Source organism: Limulus polyphemus, unplaced genomic scaffold (assembly GCF_000517525.1).
Source record: "Limulus polyphemus unplaced genomic scaffold, Limulus_polyphemus-2.1.2 Scaffold1785, whole genome shotgun sequence".
NCBI classification, from domain to species: Eukaryota; Metazoa; Arthropoda; class Merostomata; order Xiphosura; family Limulidae; genus Limulus; species Limulus polyphemus.
The window spans coordinates 155,488-167,673 of NW_013667395.1; the positions used below are offsets into that span (position 1 = coordinate 155,488).

General features: G+C 30.7%; 1 protein-coding gene across 6 annotated transcripts in view; it reads left to right on the forward strand.

Annotated features, from left to right (window-relative positions):
* Window positions 1-12,186, forward strand: part of LOC111087139 (transcriptional coactivator YAP1-like) — a 91,347-nt gene that overhangs the window by 65,623 nt on the left and 13,538 nt on the right. For 2 of the 6 annotated variants that reach the window (XM_022392733.1, XM_022392735.1), the window contains 3 exons: window positions 2,286-2,526; window positions 2,970-3,079; window positions 4,992-11,372. In XM_022392733.1, coding sequence (XP_022248441.1) covers window positions 2,286-2,526; window positions 2,970-3,079; window positions 4,992-5,072 — 432 coding nt within the window. In that variant the 3' untranslated portion in view covers window positions 5,073-11,372. Of the gene's footprint in view, window positions 1-2,285; window positions 2,527-2,969; window positions 3,080-4,991; window positions 11,373-12,186 lie in introns of those variants that run through there. The other 4 variants (XR_002611859.1, XM_022392734.1, XR_002611858.1 and 1 more) reach the window with 4 other exon arrangements.

Here is a 12,186-nt window from a genome sequence, read left to right on the forward strand (position 1 = left end):
TTCTTTCTAATAAGTCATGGTAAATAGTTTATATTACATATAGTTCCTTCTTTCTAATAAGTCATGGTAAATAGTTTATATTACTGTTGCGTCAGCGAGTCACATGACCACTGTGGCGCCCTCTAGTTTCTAGAACTATCTTGTTCTTTCAGGAATGCTCTAGTAATTGCTAGATATAGGGTAGGCTGGTATATAAAAGAGGGGAATGTAATGTGTGCGTAGATAGTGAGTTATTGAACTGCAGTCAGAGAGCACGAGAGACGTTACAGCGTTTGTTTAGTGCGATTGTTGAAGTTGAATGTATCGGTAAAGTTATATTTGGAAAGAATAAACCAGTTTTTATTAAGTAAGGACTTGTGTCGTTAAAGTTTCGTCGCAACGAAGTTACGGAAAGTTAATTAACAAACCGAGACGTAACAATATATATATATATTAGTTTTTTAACTTTGTGTTTTGGAGTAAAATTCTTCCATATGCAAAGAACCATTTTTATTAAGCTAAAGACAACACTAAATATACTCTGTTTTACTGTAATACCTCAGTGACATGATTGAAAGTATTGTGTTTGTTGAGAAATAGCGATTAGTAACAACATTGTGTATACTTAATTTTCCTGAATCTATGTGCAAAACAGAAAAATAGGTGATTGCATTGATTATGTTATTAAAATGGAGATTGGTTAACTGTAAATGATTGTAATAGCAATTCTGATTGCTAACATTTTTTATGGGGGGAAATATTATAAGTTCTTCATTGGTAGCATTAATTTTTTTAAATTACTTCCTTATCATAACAAATAGGATTTTTGTTATCTTATAAAGTAAGTATAGATTTTATTTTAACAAGTACCCTCTACACAACATGTCAATTGTCAAAATTGTGAAACATGTATAGGCCATGCCTTATCTGGTCTAACTTAATCAACCACCCACTCAATATTCTACTTTTACATGGTAAACAGTTATCTTTTCACAAAGGGATTCAAAGGTCTTCATTTTTTTCTGTAATTCATTGATTTAATAGGTAGTATTGAAGTTGATAATTTAGTAGGTTGTGGTTAATAAAAAAAATGTTTACTGTGCATAACTCAATGTGGATAGGTTATTTCAAATATATATAACACACTTTTGCAATTTTATTGGTTCATGTTGGTACACCATTGATGATTGGTATAAAGTTATCAAAATATATTTGATCTTGTTTCATAACTGAAACATTGTTAATACCTAGTGATTCATGTTTTAGTTAAAAGTTTTGTAGCTAGATCTACTCAAGGGCTAGGAGTGGTCTAGTGATTAGTATGTCAAACTTTGTATCTGAGTGTCCATGTTCCACTGCTGAAGCAAAAAAAGACAATAATACTCTCCACTTTGGGACCAAGAAGAAAGTTCAAGAGTTGGCATTGGGTGTTGTTGACTAGCCGCCTAGATTCTAGTTCATTAGTTCAAAATACTGTTATGTCTCCGTTTGTTAATTGATTTTCCGTAACTTCATTCCGACGAAACTTAAGCGACACAAGTTCTTTCTTAATAAAAACTGGTTTATTCTTTCCGAACATAACTTTACTGATACACTCAACTTCAACAATCGCGCTAAACAAACGCTATAACAACGAACGTGCTCAATAATACTTCTGACTGCAGATCAATTACTCACTGTCTACACACATTTCATTTCCGCGTCACGTTGTCCCCCTCTTTTATATACCCGACTACCCTATATCTAGTAAATACTAGAGCATTAGCCAAAGTACAGGATAGTTCTAGAAACGTGGCGTCACAGTAGTCATGTGACTCGCTGACGCAACAATACAAACAAAGATTTATTCACACCTATACCAGGTGTTTCAAATAAATATTATTTTGTGTAATAAAGGATTTTAGAGACTCGGTGCTTGTGTTGTAGTATAAGTCTATCCAAGCCTTGACACAAGTGTTATGTATAGATCTGTGTTAGGCTTGGCCCAGTATTCAGGTATTGTGGTATAGATCTGTGTGTCTCTTGGTCCAGTATGTAATTGTTGTAATATAGATTTATGCAGTTCTTGACACAGTGAGAAAGACAAGGGTTTGTGATGATGCATAGACGTATCCAGAGCTTGTCAGTAAAGTGCATGGTTTTATATTATAGATCTTCTCATATCTTGACCATGTGCTACCATTGATATAATTTTCTGTTGATGAAATGGCCACTCTTGGTATCAAATTACCTCTTCACTAAGTTTCACTTTGAGGTTATTGTGCTTGGCAGTTAATTATGAACTTTATATATTTTTTGGATCACAGGAAATGATGCTAAGGAGGACCCTGGGTGAAGAAAATTCCGTTATCCCAAAATCTCCACCAGGAAACACTGTGGATATGATTCCTGTTTGTACATCTGGCATAGATCCATTTCTGGGAAGTTCCAATCAACATGCCCGTCAGGGGAGTGAGGACAGTGGGCTTGGACTTGGGACCAATTACAGTGTACCTCACACCCCTGAGAACTTCCTAGGAAGTTTAGAGGATGTAATGGATGGTGGAGGTGAGAATTTACTTATAGGTTCAAATGACATTTAGAAGGTGATATCCCTCTGAATAACCACGTAGTATTGGCAATCAGTCATTGGATGAATTTTAGTTTTAAAATACTGTAACATTTTGTTTCTCTGTCAAAGAAAACTGTGTGATAAAATCTTGAAATAAAAAGAAATTGCTATATATTGGAAAGAAATTTTCTGAACAATATTTTGGTTACATGATAAAAGTCGTATTGTCAGATGATGACCATATGTTCATTTTTTTTTTTGCCTTACAGTATCTTTAATCATTTCAATCCTTTGTTTTAGCAGAAGAAGAAAGTCAAGGAAAACACACAAGTTACTTGTAATAGATAAATCAGTAAAAATGTTCTTAAATGATGAAATAAATAAAATACTCATTAATTTGAGATTTTAAGCTAGTAAAACAAAAGTTAATTCTTTATAGACATTGGGCAACAGGCAGGAGGTGACATCAGCATGGAAGTGCTACAGAACACAAACCTGAACCTAGGAAGTGACACTATGGATTCTGATGATTTAGTACCCAGCATACAGGTAGGTTTAGTAGCTAATCATGTGAAAAGTTTAACATTTGATATTCAAAATAAAAACTTTTCAGACCATAGTGAAAATCATCAGTTCTTGAACTTAGGAACTGACACTATGGATTCTTATGATATAGTACCCAGCATACAGATAAGTTTAGTAGCTAATCATGTGAAAAATTTAATATTTGATATTCAAAATAAAAACTTTCCAGACCATAATGAAAATTATTTTATTGTTAATACTTATAACTGACTTGATATTAGGTTTTCTTTAGTTGAAGTAGTTGTTTATGGTTTATTGGCACTTATACATTTTAGTTTAAGGTGTATTTATTGGAAAAACAACAACAAACAAACACACTTTGTTTTCACATTGTTTAACAATCTCTTAAAAAGTAGTACCTCATTATAATTTTCCTGACCTACGAGCTTCTCTTTATTGTTCTTAACAGCTACCTGAATGCACCTAGAAATTTATTATGAAGTAATTTAAACTGCTATTGGGACAATTTCAATATCAGGATTTTTTAGTTTATTTTAAGTACCAATTACCGTGCTGAGTATACTCACAGAAAAGTCCTCATCAAATATAGTACATAATATTGCCACACATCCAGTTACTGAATCCAAGTATGGTTAAATGTAATCGTGATCACTATTTAGAAAAGAAAGGAGAATGGGGATATATAAAAAGTCAGGAACCATAACCATTATTAACTGGCAAAAATAAATGTGTATGTTGAAATTAAATCAGAAACATTTGGTTTTTGATATATCTTGCATTTTGCTTATAAAATTTAATCTTTGACAAACATTAAAGAATGTGAAACATGAAAAGTGTGTGTGCACATGCATATACATATATATATACATACATATAAATACATACAAACATTTCATGTATTCCAAGTTTACTTAAATCTATAGTAACTTAAAAATATGGTATTTTCAAAACTTGTAGTTTTACGTATTAGTTAAGTGTTCTAACCTGTACAAACTGAATGTCTGTAGGTAGATGTATGTTTTAGCTAAGTGCTCTAAATTTAATTAAATCTTGCAATAAAAAAAATATTCCAGTATCAAGACTGTTTGTAGGGAGATGTTAAAAAGAACATGGGCCCAGGGGAGGTTCAGACCCCTTAACTAAGAAAATTCCTAAGAACCCCCTAGCTACATGAAACAAGGGGGTAAGGGGAGCTGAAATAATATTATAGGATAGTTTAAAGTTTGTGTATCAACTTCAATGAGAAGCATTACCATTATACACAAAAACTGGCTTACACAATTGCAGCTATATATCCATAGTTAGTTGGATTTGCGAGTGATGGCCATGGTAAATCTTTTACCTTCTGACACAAAGTTGTCCAAGATTATAGGACTCTAGTTGATGTCAAACTGATGTTCTCTAATATACAGCATATACTGAGTAAAATGTTGTACTGAATAGTTCATGTTTTAGAACTTTATAAAAGCAATGACGTAAAGGGCTGGACAACCCCCCCCCCCAACTTCCAATTTTCACTTTAATCACTGTCTGTTTTTATGTATACGTTTCAGCTAAAGAATAAACACTGCTAACAGGCAAGGATGCCATAATAATTACCTAAGGTAGAGTGGACATATAGGATTTTTGTTGTTTGCCTGTCACACATAATTAAGTCTAATTATTATTAATTGTAATTTTTATTGAAGATTTTTAGCAACTCTTCAGGTTGAAGTTATTACATTATTCTAACTTTACATAAAACTGGCAGTATAGAAAATGTACCAGTGCCAAATCTGTCTGTATTTATGTATATGTTTTAGTTAAGTGTTTGCTTCAGTTTTGCAGGGTAGAAAATATGCTATTACCGAAACTTACTATTTTTAGTTCCAAGCTAATTGTAAGTATGTTGTCTCATTGGTTCTCTTCTACTTAGGAAGAAATCACAGAAGAACTGCTCTCTGATATGGAGTCTCTTCTGACCTCTAACAAAGACAATGTACTGACATGGCTGTAATTTCAAACAACCTTAAAAGTGAAGTAACCAGGTCAGGAGTTTGGTGACTTCTTGCCAATGTTCTCATAATGCAAGAACTAAGGATAGATAGTTCTTAAACGGTGCCTTCAAAACTTGTGTCATTTTCATGTAGTCATAACTTCAGATATATTTAACCTCTGGATGTAAAACCACATGACCCTCTAAGCATTATGGCTACAGAGTGCAAGCTTTCTGTTCATTGTTGTATCATTTGTTCACTGGAGAAAACATATTTCATTGTTGTTGTTTTTTTCATATAAAGTATGTTTCTCTTTGAAACTTATATCATGAGTTAGCAAAGGATTAATTTATATGTCAAGACTTTTTTTTGTTTATTACAAGACACATATACTGTTATTCATTGAGTAATTTTGATCTTTGTTCAGTAAATTGAAATTAATGTGGTCCAAAGTCTTAGCATATATATCATTTAATCAAAACGATTGTAATATTAAAGTAACAAACTCTGAATTAAATATTAGATATGCTGTAACATATATATATATATATATATTCATATCAATATTCAATTATATGCTAAAGAAAGGTTGATATGCGTGTATCAAAGCAATAAATGTAATATCTTTATTGAAATAATACTGATAAATGTATTCTAATCTAGGTTTTTTCAAGTATTTGTTGTAGAGAGTACAAACGTTATGTATTAAATACACAGGGATCCAAGTAAAGACTGATTACTACTTTACAACTAATACTACAGGATTCAATGTTACTGTCAAATATATTGTTACCTTAATCTGAATTTTGAGACTACAAAATGGAATGTACTCTTTGGTGCACATAATTTCATGAAATATGAAAATTATCCTTTCTGAATGGTTAAATTCGTTGGAAGGGTTATGTGTTTGCACTAAGAAGTTAATGCTGTTTTATAGTTTTTAGCTGAAGAGATTTTTACAAATATAATTTTTTTTATATTAAAAACAATAGCTACACAAACAATGAAGATTCTTTGTCACATTGTTTAAGTGTACTGTGCCTTGAATTATCAAATCATCTTTGGCTTCCTTAGATATGCCTTATTCAACATAGTATTCAATTGTAATATAGTATACTGTGTAATATATGCCAGTTTTAGATTCCATTCATGGTAATGAATACTTACACCTTTAAATGGTACATGTTCTCATACTTGTTCTCTTCTTTGTTTATAATTTCTGGTAATAATTAATTAGTATTTTCTTTTTTCATATTTCAGTCAATATATTATGAACATCCTTAAAACTAATTTAATTTTTATCATTGATAAACCTTTAACCAGTCTTCACTAATTACATAAGAAGCATTGCACTAAATACATGCATTTTCCATATAGTTTACTGTATTTTTTAAGTTACACAAAAAGCAGCATCAGATTCTAATTTATTTTCTTCTGTTCAAAATTATTGTACACCTTCTCCGTGCTGTTATTTTGTCTTGTTACTTTTTGTGTGTTCCTTTTACTTAATCTTTTCCCTATGTGGAAGATACAGACAAAATTTTTTCCTTGTCAGTGTGTTTCTGCCATAATTTAGGGTCTGGGACTTCAGTTCAGTTTTTTTCTCTGTTTACTACTTCTACAGTTTCACATATGTAATTTCATATATTTACCTCTGAGATTTCTTCTGCTGTTGTATGATGTTCTGTACTGACAGTACAGTTTGTCTCAAGTAGATTCCTTCTCTTCTGTCACAAATTATGGTCCTTTTCACTGCATTTGAAGCCATGTGCCATTTCTTTGAGAAATGGTCCTGGTTCTTGTTCTATTTTTTACATCTATGCTACTGCTCAACTTCCAAGATCTTTACATCTTCATGCTAGTTTGTCGTCACAGTATTCTTCACCTTAGCTCTTTCTACTCAACTGTCTCTTTGACAGGATCATTCTCCAACTTCATTCAATGGGAGTTATTTGGATGTTTCTTCCAGAGCCAAAATCCTCTCTTTTGGTTCAGTTTTTTATGCTTTCTTTTTCAAAAGTTCCACATGTAGGGCCAAGAGTTATGGTTTTGGTGACCCAAATGCCTCACCATTGGTATGATGTTCTTTAGTGGATGAACAGTTAGATTGGTTCATTACCTGGAGTTTACAGATCTGTTCTCATTCTTGTAAGATGGTTTTATATAATCTTGGATTTCACTTTCGTTTTTTGGTCTAACTAATTTTATTTATTTCTTTTTGATTATTTTTAAGTCTTTTCTCACTTGATCAAGCAGAAAAGCAGGGTTCCAATGTCAGTTTATTTATTTTTTATAATTACCTGTTCAAGGCATCTAGTCATACAAATTACAGACTTATCCCTTCTCATCTATTTACTATGTCTTAATGTAGGTGGCTAAACCACATCCTAGCCATGACACTAGAAATATAAATTTTTTCTTCTCCATTTTCTTCCAGATGTAAAGTATTAAATATTAGTACTTGCCCTTAGCAAAATAGGTGATTTGCACATATTAAATTAATATGTGTATATTATAGATTTCATTATTGGGTAATTACTGACTTATACAGAATGATCCTCTCCTCTCTTTTTTGTCCCATCAAATCTTCTTTATCGGTTAAGTTTCAAATTCATGTTTTTATTTTTTAATAAAAAGATTTGTTTTTTGCAATACTGCAGACCACATATATCTTGATAATGCACTTGTCACATATGCTGCTCCACCTTTATATACATTTTATATTTTAAAGAGTTGTAAGTTATGAATTGGCCTACAAGAGATTGGACTTTGCTTGCCATTACAGCAGGCCAATACTAAAATGATTAGGTTTCCAATTACTAATTTATAAATCACAAATTCTTTAAATAAAACAATTATATTTGAAATAGTTTACAGAAATTTGGATTCACCACAAACTTTTCACATATGCAGGTTCTGACTAACCTCATATTCTAAAAGATTCTATTGTAAATACTTAGTTCATTGAGTTTCTCTTGAATCAGATTCTTTTTAAGTACTCTGAATTGAACTGGCCTTAAACTTAGATATTTTTCATTCAAAGAACTCGTTCCTTGGCCATGTTTAAAAAATAAAATATTACATGGCTGGTTAACAATAGCAACATCAGATGTTATAGTTTATACAAAAACTATGATTTCATAATGTATTTTAAAATCTGAAATCTTTAATTTTCTGTACAAGGAGAAATACCCCCCCCCCACCAACAATACAGTTCATACCTCTGAAATCAGGGGATTTTTACATCATGGAAAGTTATAGTAGGTGAAGTAAATGAACATCAAGGTTGAAACATGCCATTGAGTACTACTTTCACTCTGGTACGCTTTATTTTCCAATAAAAAGTTCATCTATTAATAATGATGCACTGCCTATTGACAAAACTAGGGTGAACTGTTGCAACTTTCAGTCAAATTCCGAAGATCATATTAGCTTCACTCTTATTTTGGATAATATAATTCTTGTAATGGTGTTAGAACCTGTAATTAATTAGCATGTGTAAAATAGTAGATTGTAGAGCATATTTTTTATAACTAGTTTGTTTTAGCAAGTTTATTAAACATTTGTGCAGTGTTTTACTATTACTTGCAAAATATAACACTTTACAACATAGAGGAACTAACCTTGTCTTGTTAAGTAGCACTGCTTTGGGCTTATTATTCATACTGGTATTTTACAAATATTGGTGGAAAGTGTACCAGTTGATATGATTGTATATTCTGAGTTTTGTGATAAAGGTAGACATAGAAATATTTAAAGAATACCATGTGTAAAAATAACAAAACAGAAAAATAAGATATAAGTAGCAGTGTAACAAGATTATATATATAAGAGTTTAGTCTTCTGTGTTTTTGTTACTGATTTTTGATTGCTCAGGAATTCTTGTGTTGTGGAGTTAAAAAATAGGAATGTTGCTTGTAGTTGTCAATATTAAGGTTTATTTCCATGTGGAAGAAACAAAATATTTAAAAAATTAAGTTGCATGCATTGTTAAATTTGTGGTAAATGTTACTCAATTTCAAGTTATTTAGAAAATGAATTTTATTTTTTCAAGAATTACGTATGTGATTATACATATATATATAGTTGTCAATTAATCTAAGTAAAATAATGATATTGACTATTACAGCTGTGTATGTTAGTAACACAAGGGGAAGATGAAAAGGTGTTTATAAGAATGTTTGCTTATACAGTGCTTTTTCAAACAATACAAACATCTTCATACTTAACTTAAAAGTGATGGCAGCTATAGCTTTATTTTTTTCTGGTGTGATTTATTTTTTAAACAATCCTACTATTATAATACATGCACACACCAGTTAGTGTTGAAATTCATTAGGCTACTGGTTTTACACACAGACATACACATTATGGTAGAATTTATAATACTGGCATTACATAACTTTTTTTTTTTGAACCCATGGCAGCAAAATCACTATTTTTGTAATTTTACCAATGTTTAACATCAATTCAATTATTTAATCATTCATCACACGACAAGCTAAGTCATTTTATTACACTCGATTTTCAAATCATATGTCCCACTTTCAGGAGAAATCTTGTTGTCCCTGTGTTTTAAGGCTTGTTACATTTTTTACTCTATCTGTTGAATACTACTTTATTGATGGAAGAACAGATTTTTATTATAGCCACTTATATTGTTTTGTTTCAACTTTGACCAAATTAATGGAAGGGAGTTAAAATAAGAAGTACGATTATAATTATAAATGCGTTCTTAGGTAAAACTTAGTTCATAGTTTACCATGTTATCAGATTAGTGTAAGATATTTAGTGCTGGGCAATTGTCAGTTTTGAAATTGATTCAGTATTTTTAATTAATCCAAATTACAGATTATTCTAATTAGATCATTAAAAAATGACAAACCAAGTTCATCTATTAATAATGGTGCACTGCCTATTGACAAAACTAGGGTGAAGTGTTATAACAATGAAAAAAACAACAACAAAAAACAGATGACTTGGTGTCCATTAACTCAATAAATATTAGAAGACATAATATAAGATAGAATAGTAATCTAAAAATTGTTATATTAATCAATAAAAAATGGTAATTTGTTTCCTGCTTAAAATTGGATACTCTTGTGCAAGTATTTTCACACTGATTCTAACAATGTGACAATTAATGTTGTTATGAAACTGCTTGATATGCATTATGGGCGATGTATTTTGAAGTGGAGAGGATGTCTCTGTGCTTTTGTCACTTAAAGGCTCCCTCAGAACTAAAAATCCCAGGGTGATCTGATATGCAAGTTCTTACCATGCAGTCAATTAACCCAACCCACTGATGTTGCCTGGAATAAAGTTAACAGAAAAAGAGAATACCATTTAAAAGTTATTAATGTAATGTATTTATTTAACATTTCTTATTTTTTTTTAGTACAAGGTTCAACATTAAGAAGATACAGAACATTTGTTTTCATTTTCTGCAAACCCTTTATATTTGGGATAAGATAATGATGAGAGCAATGACTCTGAATTCTTCTCTGTGAGTGAACACCCCCCCAACAGCACTCAGTTCTTATGTACTTATCAAATGAAATGTATTAAGTAATAATATAAATTTGGTTTGATGTTTATTTTCATAATTGAAAACTAATTGGAATTTCGATTAATTGTTCAGCACTAATGACCAAACTGAGATAACTGAAAACTACATTATTAAAAACCTTTGGTTTCCACTGTTTGTTTTGTTGAATAAAAGTGGTCATGAACAATAACTTATCATTAATCATTATAGAAAACTACATTTCTGTACAATTCCTTTTCATAAATACCATCAGTGAATATTAGTTTTACATTTGGAAGATTAAGCTTGTTTATGTGATATGGAGTATATGTCTACTTCAATGGCATGTAGATTATGGTTGAAACTGATTATAATTTTAGGTACCTTAGAAGAAAAAAAGGCGTTTAATAGACAAGAATTGGTTTGTTGGTGTGCCAAACGAAGAGAGAAGTGATGGAATAATTAGCAATTCCTGTAGACTTCCATTAAACTGGTTACCTTCATGTACACTTTATTGTGATAATAGTAAACCTTTGGGGATGTAGATTTGGGTTTTGGGTAGCTTATTTTTGTGCAACGTTTTTAAGGTGAAGGTATTTGCATGTTAATTGTTCTTGTCCTGTAAATGAAAGCTATTTTTTAAAGTCTTTGCAATCAATATTTTGGTAGTTATATCTCAAGTGTACATAATATCAATCACTGGCCATAAAAAAAGACAAGAAAATTAAGAAGTGTCTTTCACTGTTACATATTCCATATGTAAATAAACAGATTATAATAACTGTGTTCAGCAGTTCTTGTTTTGTTTTCATAGTAAAAATGGAAGATGGTGTTTAAAAACAATCTATGTACTGTATCAGTATTAGACTGAATACTGATTTTTTTTTTGCTATTTCATAAATCTAGAAGTACAAATATTTTGTATTTAAACAAGATCCCAGAAAGACAAAAATTATAATCATTGTTTTTTTTTAGATCTACTACAGACCCAGGAGGACTGAATATTAAACACTTAGAATCAAATGCTTATATTGCTGACTTAGATATATAGTCAAGGAATAACTAGGCAGATAAGGTATACACACATATCAAATTAAATAAACCTCTGACTACACATTAGAGCTGGATGATCAGTGTAGTTTTATAATCAGTTAATCACTGGGCTCATAAAGGGCACGCGAGACTTGGATAGGTGGATGAATTGAAAATAATAGTAATTTGAAACACAAATTTCAATTGTTTTCATTGGTTACAGCAATGATTAAGTTGAAAAACCTTGAATTATTCAAAAATAATGCAAATTCAAAAAAGCAATATTTCAATTACTTGTATAAGTGGAATAATCAAAAACAGTAATAATTGGAAACACTAATTTTTTATATTTTATATGACACTACTCAGTGTAATTGATGGTAATAGGTAATCAATTATAACAATTAATGAAGTTGGTTACTAAAAATATGGGTAAGAATTAACTTGACAGATCAAATTACATAAATATCTGACTAAATTTATGGGAAAGAAATAACTTGATAGATGAGGTATATAAACAGATCAAATCACATAAACTTCTGACTAAACTTATTGGAAAGAACAGCTTGACTGTT